Here is a 15,225-nt window from a genome sequence, read left to right on the forward strand (position 1 = left end):
AGAAAAACTAAATCAAGGAGAATCACTGATTTGTTAGACATGAATTAACACCCCTATGAACTTTATGAAGTTTAGAAAGAAAGGTGTGATATGATTGTGTAAAGTGGGTTATTAACAGCACTTGTGACAGTATTAGGAATGAAAAAATAGTATTAGTCTGGCTTTTGAAGATTTTATAAGTTTTTAAGTTTTAGAATTATTATAATCTAAGTTCTTGACTTAATATAGATATGCGTATGAAAATAGTGACACTTACTACTACTGTGAGAATGCTGCCTGCTAGCTCTCTATCTCAAAGAGAAAGCACCTGGAGAAATTTACTGAAATCCAGACAAGAATCTCTGGCTATTACATTGAGTTGCATCATGATTTGAGATGTATTACACTTTCTCAAGTCAGAAGGAAGAATAACAAATCACTCAGGGATGGCTTTGGGAGGGAAAAAAACAAAAAGATGTATGGCAACAAAAAAAAGTTATGACATAAAACTGCAGAAATCAAAAGTTGGAAAATGTCAATTTTCAAAATCAGATTTTCCAGGTAAGTTAGATTTTCTTCTCAAATATTGTCTTGAGAATTTCTAAGGACTAGAACATACCTTCAGCTCTAAGTAAGAATGATACTCATCAATAGCTAGTGATAATAACAATTAACTGAGAAGTGAGAGGCCTGGACTCAAGGCATTTGATTTTGATATAACTACTTCAACTATTACATTACAGAAACTCTTTCCAGCAGTTAAAGCTACTCATCATCCACAAATAAATAGTTCAGTGGCTACAGCACTGCTGTGGGACACAAAGGATTGAATATACGTTTTTATATACAAATCCACTATATGCACTGATCTACCTGAGTACCTGAGCAGGTACTGTCATATTTTTTCTATCTCACTTTCATTCTGGCGTGAAAGGAAAATGAATGATAAAATCTCTGTTATTATTGCAGAATAGATTTGCTTTCTCACCCTACAAATTACAAAGATGAAAATGTCCAGTGGACCTTTACAGTTGAGTTAGTATAATTTAGCCAATACCGGAATGAACTATAAAAACTGCAATATTTAGACAATGCTTTCATAGTACATACATGGATAGATAGGTATTATACCTGTTAACGCCTACTTTCCAGGAAAAAAAATTATTTATTTGGCATAAACAAATCAAAATAGGTAGTTATGGGTAAGCATCTGCCTTTGAATCTATTTCTCTCTTTTAGAGTACTAGGCATGTGTTTATTCATTACAAATCCCTACGAGTAATAAGAGCAGGAAAGTGCTGGTTAAGAATTATAATTATTTGAGCAGAACACGTAAAACTTACAATACAGAGCCATACTCAAAGACTGATTAAGTGACATTTATCTACTAAAAAATTCTATAATTTTGTATGTCAGTTACAGTTTTTGTCAGCTATTTCAGATTAACATTTATACTGAGCTGAGTATTCTGACAAATTAAATTATAGGTATGACTTAATTTTCTAATCTTTCTCAAAGTATCCTATTTAGAACCCTAAAACTGTATTTTTTCCTGTAACATTTTTAGAATTTAATTTCTATCTACATTGTTTTACAAAATAAACAATCCCATTTGGAAACAGATCACTATAAACAATTTGGGCCAGAAAAATGCTTTTCCATTCCATGGAATGCATACACAGATGGATGTTTCCTTTCTAATACGGAAAACTAAGAAATATTCATGGCACTGCTGCAATTAACTCTGAACATTGCTGGCCTCACTTTGATTTAAACTCAAGCTATCTGATATTTTGGCACAGATGATGCCTCTGTCATGACAAAATCATCCTCACCTGTGATATACTGAGTAGAGTTAAAATATAAAGAAAAAAAAAAGAAAAAACACAAAGCATTACAAAACATATAAGCAAACCTATTGTGTTCAGGCATGAACAAGAAAAAAATGAGAGAATTAGGCACATATGTTGATTAATTCTCAAGTTAATGTCAGGAAAAAAATGCTTTTAATGGGATAGATTATGCTTCATATCAGAATTATACAATGTTTCTACACATAAATGGCATGCCATCAATATACAGTGCAGTTTTCTTGTAGTGACCTTCTCTTAAGGTCTCTTAAGGGCATGACCTTCTCAAGAAGCATGAAATAATTACAGCCCGAAATAAACTAAAATACCTCTACCAAATTTTAAAAGGTAAGTTCTCATATTATTATTATGTTTATTTAATTTAAGTAATTCACCTCAAAATATATATTTTTAATAATGCAGTACTTCACAATAACTTTTGCAGCAATTATAACCTGTACTTTCCTTCAATAGCTCTTTGGTTGTAATTTGTCAGACATAAATACCTTTATATATATAGGTTCTCTCAGATTATCTATAAGAATGGAAGTTTTTTCTTCCCATACAGGATTGAGGTTCTTATGTATTGTTTTACTTCTAAATACTTCTTTTCCTCCAAGTTTGAACTTGACGTATGGATCACTGGTTCCTGTTAACAAAATACATACTGTTAATTATGTCCTTTCAATACAATACAGATAAAAATGTAATTTTTACTGATAGTCAAATTAAAAACATCAGCTGAGGAAAGAATTACTTTTTTATTATCACAATTTATTTTACACAGTGTCATTACTTGGCTAATTCTCTGTGCTGATATTGAATGGGTACTTGCATCACTTTCTGTTTGCAATCCAAACTCAATACTGGCTTTTCCGCTATAGTCTTTAGTTAACAAAATAATGAACTTATTAGGACTAGGATCTTACCTTAATGTAATCAGAAAAAATAGATTATAATATTAATTTATTTAATACATTAATCTAATTACACTAAGTCTCTGAAAACGCATGGGCAGATGTTAAGAATGAATCCTGTCTCCACAGACATCACCAGTGTAACTCTTCATTGACTTTATTGCTTCCAGGATTCCTTCTGCCATGAAGGCTTCCTACACCAGTCAAGGTGAGGAAAGTAACCCTAAATTCAGGCCACAAAGTTCATGTGCTTCCTGCAGCAACCACGTAACAGCAGGCAAGCACAGGCTTAAGCTCCCTGATATGAGTAACAGTTGACTGACCAGAAATGTAACCCCATAAAGAACTGAAATAGAAATGTTAAAAATGCTATGAATGGGCCATGGATGGGGCATGGGTGTGAAAGCATCAAAAAAATGAGTGGCAGAAGGAAGGCTACAAGAACGGTACATGCTGAGGCCACAGAGGTTAGCAATCCACCCAGGTGCACATCTGCATCTTCTCCTCAGGACAGCCAGACAGGGAGACAACAGACACTAACTAAACACCTGGTGACATACACAGACTGTTATATCACTGCCAGCTGCCAGAAGGTACCAAATGGCATGTGCAAAACACAGTGGTGACACCACTGCTGGGAGCCTGGGAGGTATGAGGACCTGCCAGCTGGCATCCCCTTCCCTCCTGGTCACAGGACAAAGCCTTGCACAACACATGGCCTTTGTGAGCATGTGGGTGTCAGTGTGAGCGAACTGAAACCAGCTTTGTCTAGAAACAAATTTGCTTCCTCCTGACACCAGATCTCATGCCTATTTGCTAAATTATTATGCTGTGATATTATTTCCAACAATCTGACTCCACTCACCATGCCTCGACCAAAAACCTGCACGTGGCAAAGGGGGTGAACCTGGGGTAAGGACAGGGACATGGCGAGCCACAAGGCTTTAGCCACTTGCATCCAGAAAAGGCCAGTTGCATCCAGACCAGACAGCAGCAGCTCTGGGGACTTCTCCGTGTGAGATACATGGGTGGCTCACAGCTGGGTGGGCTCCTGCTTCAAGATAACCACACAGCTACGAGACATACAGCTTGTGCCAGCCCCAGTCCTCATGGAACCACGGCCTCCACAGCAGGCCAAAAGAAGGCTGCCAGTCTTTTACTGTGCATTTTGATTGCAAAAGACATAGTTAAGACTTGACAGGAAAAGAAGAATAGATAAATAGATCTAATCTATCTATAGAAATAGATAGAATATCTATTGATAGAAATAGATATTCTATTTGATAGAAAATACAAACTAATTACTTTCCCTAAAATGCCAATTGGTAACATTTCACATTTATGTACATAGAATTCATCTCAGTGAAAAATTTCGGATGGCATTCATCTTTCTACTTCTCTGCCAGCTGTTTGTCAGCCCTAACAATATTTGAGTCTAATGGATTCAAGTTTATTTCAAAATCAACAATACATCTGACATGAACAAAATTACATTGTCATGAGCTAAAACAGGGGACAATCTTTCTTCTCACCATTAATGGGTTGCATATTCCAGACATTTGTGTTTACAACCATCAGCAAATGCAGTGATTGTCTTTTATTAAAACTGCAGTGCTATCTTCTGGCACGACTACAGCTCTTTGCACTGTTTCATGCAGCCACAAGATGTCAGTACTCTTTAGCTAAAATTACATATCCCTTTCAAAAATCTAGCTGTGGAAACTGGGATCTTGCATGTAAGAGGGCTGCCGTCATTCACTTTTATCATTACTGAGGCAGTCTCGCAGAGGTATAAAAACTTAACTCTAGCACAAATCACTTTTTCCTTAGTTATGTAAATAGTAGTAACAATTTATTAGTAAGGCAAAGATCATATATTTGAATTCAAACTGTGAAATTCTTTGAATGTGGACACAAACAAATCAGCAAGAGGAATGTGAGCCATATATCCCCCACGAGCCGTAGTGATGGGAGATCATCCCAGTGATTATCCTCACGGCTGCCTTGAGCTACTGATTATCTGGTCTTTAACCAATTCTTTTTATTCTGCAAATTTCACAAAATTCTCTTGATGTTTGAAATTAATATAAAACAGTGTTGTGAGATTAATAGCTCATGAATATTTCAGGACACAGATGTCAAACAATTTAATTTTAATTCATTTTTATGCAACAAATTTAGTAGTGAAGCATATCAAATGTTACTTCCATTTACAATGTATTGCAAAATCTCAGGCTTTGTAACATTGTGCAATGGATGCTTGAACCTTGCTTTGAGACATACCCACTTTAAACCAAGAGCTCACTAGAACCATTTAGTTAGAAGTACTGTGCCCTTCACAGACCTTTCACATTCCTTGAAGAACAATTCATCAGATTTTTTGAAGGTTGCATATAAAGAAATACAAAATTAAAAACAAATAAAAAATATATTGCATCAGTCATGCAATCCTTCACTAATGCCCTGCATAGCTGAGGAAACCCCTAGGTGTAGTGTTTGAACAACACACACTGAGCCCAAGTGTCAAGCCAGTATTCTTTTTTAAACACCACCCCACCAAGGAAATAAAAGGATTTTCTGGAATTTTGTGCTCAGCAGCAGAGCATGAAAGAAGGCACAGCAGAAGCCAAAACCCCTTTCCATCTAAAGTGTTCTGTTGAACAGGATCAGGTGACCTCCTGCACAGCTCTGTGTCACAGGGTCCCAATTTTAGTATGTATTATAACAATAAAAATAATATTTTTTTACATAGCAATTATAGATCCCTATTAATACATAATATCAATATTGCATTATTAATATAATTGCATTAATATTATATTAATACTGAAACATTAATGGTACAATATTAATAATATGCTAATATGATTTTAATATATAATAAAATTATAAAGTGTGTTTTAATTAACAACCTCAGTTCAATTTCATAAGTATAACTTTGCCGTTTTATTAAAATCATTTTACTTTTGATCTTAACCTCACACAAACCCAGTAAAAATCTACAAGTCTTCAGAATGGGCCTCAAACAAAATAATAATAATCTGATACCCAGTCATGGATTCCTGTTACTCAAATCCCAGCTTTTTAATTGTTTTCCTTGTTATCAAACCATTCAAATGAACCTGATACACCAAAGCCTAATACCCCAAATGTTTATTCTACCTGAAGCAGCTAACTACAAAACAGCCTTCACTCATGAGCTTAAAATCTTACAAAAAAGCCAAACTGTGCAACTATAGAATCTATGATTCTATGATACTGATATTTTGCTGAAGCTGCACCATTGCATGTGTAAAGGCAATAAGCATTCTCCACACAGGGTGGCAGCCTCTCTTTGCTAAGGAGGCTTAGCCAAACAGACACCTAAAGATGCTGCTGCATTTCAGTGGAGAAACTTGCCACCACCACAGTGGTTGTTCCTTGATCCTGTGGGAGAAGGCTCCTCTGGCCCTGCAGGACCTACACACTAAAACATAGGGATGTGCTGACTGTCCTGAATCCAACACTTCTCCCTATGTAGACATCACCTAAGATGGAGTTAGCTTTGCAGGTTTAGGGCTTAGATTAGATCTTGGATATACAGAAAGATAAAAGCATTTTGCAGGAGAAAGAGTTTGTTCAGAAGTATACTAAACTGCTTTCCAGAAGGAACCATAGGAGAGTAACTAGAGAGAAAATACCTCCTAGGCAAATTTCACCGCAATAATAATCAACATTATATCTGATAGAAAGGAAACATTCTCAACAAAACCAATACATAAACGTAATTGGTTTCTGAGGCTTTGTAACATGCCTTTCAACATATTTGGCCTCTTGTTGACTAGATTCTTTTCCTTAATTAAATCTTATTTAACATAATGGTATAAACGCTAACCTAAGAAAATTCAGCAATGAACAGAGGGGTAAATGTAACCGTGAGACAAGTAATGAGCTTGAGACTGCTCCCCCTTAACTGGAGCTAATGAGAGAAGGAAGAGGCAACGTCTCCATATTTACGTGCAGCATTTCTGTGCTTGACTCCAGGAGGGCAGAAGTCAAACAAACAGCTTCTCCAAAAAAACTCAGCTGAAGATTTACCTACATCATATGGGAACCAGATGTTGAAAGTCTAAAGGCAAATTTTATAACCTTGTACTGAAAACAGGAAAAAAAAAAACAGGCAAAAAGCGTTCATGCTTGTACATAGATATATTATAAAGCAGATGAACAATACTGAAAACCAGCACTCAGCTGCTGTTTCATCTACAGGTATTTTTATACTTCATATATCAAGAAGAAAAAAAAAAAAAAAAGCATTTTAGAAAAATGGTGAGCTACCAAATAAATTTATCACTCCAGAGAATTAACTGATTTGGTTGCAGCTATATAGCTACGACAGGCATTACTTTCTCCACCATTGCATTTCACTCACAGTCCAGAATAACTTTCAGAACAGAACAGAAAGCCATTTGCAAGCCTGTTCCTGACAGAGAAGAGAGCCTGTGCCCATCAAAAGCTTCTGCACAGTTCTGATTCTCATCACTGCAATTTAAAATCTAATTTCAAATTACTGCTTTTGGACAATATTAAAAAAGTTAGCTTTCTCCTGTGAAACACTTGTTTTTTAGACTGTTGAGAAAGCAAAGCAGAAAAAATCAGAAAAACAAGCTTACTCTCCTCTCTCCTTTAGTCATAGGAGAAAAAGCAAGTAACACAATTCATTAAGTTCTTCCCAGTAGGCAGTTAATCACTGCTGCAAAATGAGCCACATGGACAGAAATTTTTATGTTGCAATTTTTCACAGCAGTGTGTTTTGCTAGTTTATTTATTTTTATTTTTTTTTCCCCAGCCTACAGAGCTACTAAGGATAAGCAGTAATGTTACAAAAGTTGCACCTAATACAAATCAAAAGTCTCATTTGGATTCATTACATATGTGCGATTGAATGCACATTTAGACCCAGTTCAGCCTAATGCTTTGAAAAGCTGCAAGCTTTAAAGAATATTAATTGGAAATCACATTAGTTAAAAAGAGCCTGCTCCTGTACAACACACATGAGGAATATTGTGGGAATGAGCACAAGATAAAAAACAATAAACTTCCAATAAATACAGGAGAAAATAAATTTTCAACACTGCAAGAAAAAAGGCAATGTACACACATCTGGAAGCAAAAATAATGAAATAAGGTCAAGGCATATTCTTAATTAATTTATTCTCGGAACTATAATTAAACCCCTGTCACGTGTTTCTATTATTATTCAATTTTAATTCAATTTAATTAATTCAAATTTAATTCAATTAAATTAATTAAAATCTTGGAATCACTTCATTTCATCTACAGTTTTTAGAGAAAGAAAGCAAATGTCTAAAAGCATGACACTAGAGTTGGTAAATCAGGACAGGGCCCTAATACCTATTGGGAGGACCTTCACTGAAACTCCTCCTGAAGGCCAATCCCATCCCTCTTTCAGATATTTTCATACAGGAACACCTGCACATCTCATGAGGTGTCTCCTGAAATTGCAGAGATTTTCTGTGTGCCATAGAGAACAAGCCAACTGCAATTTCAGTCCGCTTTAATTCATAAGGCTCCATTTCACAGTAGCTGAGACAACTCGGCCTCCACTGCCTATGGGTGAGACCTTATAAAAAAAAAAAATAATAATAATAATAAAAAAAAGTAGAATCCATTGACTGCGTACCATCCCTGGTCACAAATATGAACTTTTCTTCACTTTCACTGTGAAAGATTTTGACTTTTCCTTAACTTCAAGGACTATCACATAAAGGACTTCACTAGATTTTTACCCATATCTGATCATCAAATAATCATTATGCAAATAAATCCATTTTAGAAAATCCAATCTTATGTCCTGATGTATAAATAATTAACAAGAGTTAATTATTTACACCATGATAACTTCATACAAGTACATAGATGCACAGTAACTTTGACATCATAATTCCTGAGAAGCTTAATTATTAATACAAGCATTTGGTCCTGATTCATTTCTTGGAGAACTCTCTCTTTCCAACTCCATTCACTTTGTTCTCCAATAATGAAGTTTTTCAGTCTCAAATCGTTTTCTTTTTTACAACCAAGGTAGAAGAAAAACTGAGAGGATGGTTCTCAAGTATGTGTTAATTGAGTATACCAAGCAAAACATGCATCAGTTTCTATTTTTTTACATATTTAATATTTCCAAATTGTGATATGAAAAGTCTCATAAAAAGAAACATAAAGAATATGTCTGCTCAGGAGTACTGACATTCCCCTTTAGTCTATTACTAAAACTAGGGAAAATATTTACCACAAGCTATTTTATATTAATTTAACAAACAATAATAATAATTTATCTTATTCACTTACTCTATTGCGTACACTAAAAAATGCAGCTTTTCCATCAACAATCCTAGTTTCTGTCCTTCTGTCCACCTAACAAAGAATTATCCACCCAATTCATCTAAGAAGGACACTAATTACTTTAAAAAGCACTTATGGAATATTAATATCCTAAGAATGAAGATACCAATTACAAATTTACAGTGAGCACACAAGTGCTACAGGATTCAGAGATCTTCTACTCAGGAGTCAATAGGGAATACAAAGTTTTAATTATTCAGTGTCCATTAAAAAAAAAATGTTGGTTATAGCAGTCATAGTTTTTTATCTTTCTTTTGAAGACTCATTTCTTCCATGAAAAAGGCAGCTTAACTACTAGATTTCAGTATAGCCCATGATAAATCATCTTTGTTTAATAAATACCCATCTATATAAATACTAATTATGCTTGTGAAATACAAGGAATGATAAAACCAGACTGGCATAGCACAGGATAGACAAAGAGCAAGTACTCAAAGGTCAGCCTAATTTCAAGAAAACTTATTTAATCTTAAGCATGGCTGAAGTAAGGTTCATTCAAACAGAATTTATGTTACAGAAATGTGATCCTTACAGCATGAATTATTATTCTAATTACTCAGGGTAAACAGAAGTACACCCCCTGACCAAAGGATGTACCACTCCTAAAAGCTTATGACTGAAATTAAAATCTTCCTGAAATTGTTTAGAGCATGACCATTTATTTGTGATGACAGACATCTTTTGCAAAATCAGAGGTTTCACCTCTTATACAGACAGAAAAATCTGATTTGCTTTCTGTAGGTCTTACACATTATATCTTCCAGTTTAACAGAAATAATATATGTATTTTTATACAGTTGCAATAGACAAATGTGATTTGCCCTTGTCAATGTAACAATACAGTCAACAATCTCTTATTAGTATTTTTTTCCCATTCCCCAGGGAGAATAGATACTACACATTAAAGAAATGCTGAAATACAATCAGATCTTTGATCTGATCTCAGCTGTTACGTGTTTATTTTTTATTTTATGGAAAATAAAAATGTTAGGTAAAACAAAAATAGAAGCCTCTAGCAGCATGCAGCTCACATATGTCAGGCACAACAAAAAGGTACAATGTGTATTTAATACCTCAGTTGAAACTCATACTCATGGCATAGGCAATCCCTGCTAAAGTCATGTGAAGGAGAGCTTCCACTGTGAAGAAACATTCACAGAAACGCAGTATGTGAAACTTGCCTTAAAACAACATTCTAATTTTCTAGCTAAAAAACATTAATGTTGTTATTTCCTTAATTTTTTTTAAGGTCATCTGAGAAACACAACAAACAAACAAACAAAAGCCACAACAGACATAGTCGCATGTAAACAAAGCATAACTTTCAATTCACTTTTAGACACTTTAAAAACACAGGTGTTTATTGCCTTGTAATGACTTTGAATTAACAGACCAGATTCTTCCACCTCAATCAGAGGACAGTGGTCTGGAAGTCCCAAGTCAAGATGCTGCCACCAACCTGCAATAATTTATCTGCATTACTAACAACAGGTTTCGTGAGGATTTTGGCTCCTGGGGTAACTTAAAGTACTCAAGTCCTACATCATCTTCCCTGTCCAGTAGGTAATGTGATCTGAAGAAGCTATCTTTTGATCTTGGTACAAATTCCTACTGCAATGGTCCACTTAGGAACATCACTCAATTTTTGACACAAATGTCTGCATCTTTGATTGTACTACAGTGGCACACTATTTAAACCATACCACTTTAGTAACATATTATGCCTGACAGGTTATAGGTGACTGGACAGCCTATTATTTATTTATTTATTTTTAACCTTATTTTTAGCACTGTCAAAATCCTCTTGCTTTACCTCTGTTACTTCATGGTTATAGGAACAAAATGATTCAAAGCTTCAGTCAGATGTTTAGAACTTGGGATGACTTACTCATTGAACTGTATTCATAAAATGACTTAGAGATGTATGTAGGAGCATACACACTTTTCCTCCTCTTACGAATATTCGTATGTTCTTTGAGAACAAAAGCTATTAAATAGGAATGAAAGCTTAGCCACCACAAATACAAGCAACAAACATGTACATTTTCTAATCTGCAATGCTAGCATTATACTCCACATACCTACCAAAGGAAAAATCCATTTAACTACACGACACATTGTCATGTGAAATTAAAGTGAATAATAAACACGTTCCTACAATACTTAAAGAATAAGAAGCATGGTAATGAAACTGAAGGAAAGGGAAATGATTTGAGAAGCATTAAATGAATGCAGTTGCTGGATAAACAATTCCCTCTTATGTTCATCATTTGTATTAATAAAAACAAAACAAAACGTGTTTTATTCCCAGTACTGATCTTCTTAAACCAAAAATAGACATTTCCAAGTGAAAGTGTCTCTAGTGTTAACAGTCTTGTGTCAAAATAAATAAATATATATTTTTATCATTTCTGGAACTAATACAAGTGGTATCAGAACTACAGGTTTATTGTTTGAGAGGAAGAAGTTCCAAATGATGCCTCCAGACCATGATAATTTACAAGACAGAACCTGAACAAGGACAGAGCCACATCTTACATGCTTTCAATGTATTTTTCAATGATGTCAATTAATGTGAGACCTGGTTAGCAACCCTTCAGGATTTGGAATAATGGCAACTTAGTAGGGAACACCACGTTGTGTCCTATAGCTATCTCTTGCTGCTCCTACTGGATGAGCAGGAAACTTTTGGCCTTCAACAAAAATCTGGGTTCCTCTACTACCTATTATTATCTGTTATTTCCAAGTGATCAGTCTCACTTCAACTCAGTTCTTCCTTCCTTTTCAATCTCATGCCATGTGTCATAGATTCACAGAATCACTGAATAACCTGAGTTGTAAGGGATACACAAGGATCATCAAGTCCAACCGCTGGCTCCACACAGGATCATCCCAAAGCAATTCACATCTCTGACAGCGTTGTCCAAATGCTTCTTGAACTCCATCAGGCTCAGTGCCATGACCACTGCCCTGGGCAGCCTGTTGCAGTGCCCGACCACCTCTGGGTGCAGAACCTTTCCCTAACCCCCAGCCTGACCCTCCCCTGTCCCAGCTCCATGCCATTCCCTCGGGTCCTGTCGCTGTTCCCAGAGGGCAGAGCTCAGCGCCTGCCCCTCCGCTCCCTGTGAGGAGCTGCAGGCCGCCATGAGGCCTCCCCTCAGCCTGCTCTGCTCTGGGCTGAAGGAACCAAAGGGACCTCAGCCGTTCCTCATACATCTTGCCCTTGAGACCCTTCACCATCTTTGTAGCCCTCCTTTGGACGCTCTTTAACAGTTTTACGCCCTTCTTATGCTGTGGTGCCCCAAACCACACACAAAACAGAAGGCGAAGCCACACCAGCACAGAGCAGCCCTTGACCAGCTAGCTGTGCAGTGCCTTATGTAGCTCCCACGAGAGCCTCTGCACCATGCTACTGCTATTGGGACTCATTGTGAGATCTCCCTCTGTCTGTCTTTTGTCTACATCCACCTGTTTAAATCAACTCACTCAGGGTCGGACTGTCCACTCAATTTATGCCCACAATTCACTTTCCTATTTGAGACTTGGCAGCAAATAAATATACAAGGCTATCAAGAGATCAAGAGCTTTATTTCATTTCAGAAATAAATACAGAAAGTCCTTTTCATAAATCTGAGTTTCTGTGCAGTCTGGGTAGGACCATACTACAGAGAAAAACAGCGGTTTGGATTTCCTAGTTTTAAGTCAAATTCTAAGCACAGTCAATGCTGAAATAATTTTTAGACAGAAAATAAGTGCCTCTGAATTTTACAGCCATAAGATCATATAGGAGAAGATATAGAAGAAATACAAAACAGCCTCAAGAATGCAAGGTTTCCACTTATAATTTTTTTTTTTTTTTCCTCCCAGGTCTCAGTGACAGACATTTTAGTGCTCTTAGGCAGAAGGTGTGTTTGCTGGGACTGCTATCTTCTGCATTCTAGCTTACTCATGTGCCAACACTTTATCACCAAACTGTGTCTTAAAAGAAAGTAACAATATCACCACTGGTATGCTGCAGTCAGACAAGGAGTATACCCATTAACCTCTCCTATTAGCAAAACTCCCATTTCTTATGACAGTGAGAACTACCACAAATATGACAGCAGCAAATCAAATGGAAGTTAATATAGAAGAAAACATTATCAGAAGTCATGATAAAATATTTTGATCAAAAATAAGCTAATATTTTAACCCTGATTTTAAGATGAGCTTCCAAACTCAAACTGATTAGAAAATAACCATGAAAAAAAAACCTATCTTGTTAATAATTCTGCACTGCTTCCTTTCCTAAACATTTTGCATTATCAGTGGAGAAATCAGTCCAAAAGGGCTGCAGAGGTTGAGATGAATATATTGCATTTGCTCAACTTGAAGATTTCTTCTTGAGAATAATGAAAAGGGAAGTAACTTATTGCAACTAAAAATGCTATTCATAAAAGTGTAGGTAATAAAAGGTATAACAAGGTGACAAGACAGAGAGAAGAGATTTCTTTACTTTGTACAGGTTGGAGCATGTACCCAGGGAAATTACACATACTGCAGTCCAAAATACTGCTGTAGATAGCATTAAAGCAGGAGCATAGGTAGGAAAAGGTACAGCAGAAATTAACATTAGGTTATGGAAGATAAGCAGTTTGTCTCTGCAATAGGTGAGTCTGAAAATTCCATATTTTTTTTTCTTCCTTTAATTACAACTAAATTTTGTAAGTATTCAGCTAACACCAGGTGGATTCTGTTCTAACAACTGTTTTTCTCTGTATTGATGTGAACAGGCAAGCTAATCCAAAAGTATTCTGTACCGGTACTTCAGAAGAGCTGCAACAAAGGCATCACAGCAGTGTCAGCTAATGGTGTATGGGCACAAAAGCTTTACAACCAAATTTAAACATCAGTTTTGCTTTCTCATACTGTATCATAGGATCAAACCCAGGAGACCAATGGTACCTTAAAACTGAAAATAAAAATAAAAATAAAAATAAAATGCTGTCTTCACATGTTAGAGAACATATTTTCAGAGTGATGGACTCCTCTGAATCTCAAGTTGTATTGTATTTCAAGTTATACGATCACAAATTACACAACTGTACCTAGTGGCATCATTTCTTATTGTTTGTTACATGCTGTATGAGTACTTCAGGTTTCATTAGCATTCCTTCAAATTCTTTACTTCTATTCTTCTAAAACTGACTTGTAACCAAAATACTAAACATACAGCCCAAACATCACATCTGCACGAGTACTTATAAGTTCTTAGTTAACTGTTTATTTATTTTTTAACTGTAAAACACAACTGCTCAAATGGCCTTTTCTAGAAAAAGTGAGCAATCTATGAAGAGCATTCCTCCAAAGACATTAAGGAAAATTTTACTGTTTTCTTTCTATTGCATTCTTATAGGATCCTAATATATTGAATATATACACATATATACATATGTTATATTACAAACAAGACTGTTACAGGAGGAGAAATTCTGGCCCACTCAGATTCATAGAGATTCTAGTATTATCTCCAACAGAGACAGAATTTATTGTAAAAATCAGAAATAAATTCTGTAATTCTAAAATCTAGAAATTACCTAGAATTATTAAGAAGCCTGCTGTACTTCTTGTTATATGCTAGTGATTTTCAAATATACGATAAACTTACTTACAGAATCACAGAATCACAGAATTGAAGGGGTTGGAAGGGACCTCTAAAGATCATCGGGTCCAACCCCCCTGCCAAAGCAGGTTCCCTAGAGCAGGTTTCCCAGGTAGGTGTCCAGACAGGCCTTGAATATCTCCAGAGAAGGAGACTCCACAGCTTCCCTGGGCAGCCTGTCCCAATGCTCATCACCCTCACCGTGAAGAAGTTCTTTCGCATGTTGGTGTGGAACTGCCTGTGCTCTATCTTGTGGCCATTACCCCTTGTCCTGTCCCCGTGAACCACTGAAAAGAGGTTGGCCAAATCTCTCTGTCTCCCACACTTAAGATATTTGTAAACATTGGTAAGAGCCCCTCTCAGTCTTCTCCAGGCTGAACAGGTCTCTCAGCCTTTCCTCATAGGGAAGATGCTCCAGGCCCCGTATCATCTT

At 36.1% G+C, this 15,225-nt stretch overlaps 1 protein-coding gene across 12 annotated transcripts in view; it reads right to left on the reverse strand.

The window, feature by feature from the left end:
* Positions 1–15,225, reverse strand: part of MCTP1 (multiple C2 and transmembrane domain containing 1) — a gene marked incomplete at both ends in the record, with an annotated part of 313,509 nt that overhangs the window by 156,628 nt on the left and 141,656 nt on the right. For all 12 annotated transcript variants that reach the window (XM_084504204.1, XM_084504196.1, XM_084504205.1 and 9 more), the window contains one exon: positions 2,336–2,478. In XM_084504204.1, coding sequence (XP_084360330.1) covers positions 2,336–2,478 — 143 coding nt within the window. The remainder of the gene's footprint in view (positions 1–2,335; positions 2,479–15,225) is intronic.

The sequence above is a fragment of the Aythya ferina genome (genome assembly GCF_964211825.1).
Source record: "Aythya ferina genome assembly, chromosome: Z".
NCBI lineage: Eukaryota > Metazoa > Chordata > Aves > Anseriformes > Anatidae > Aythya > Aythya ferina.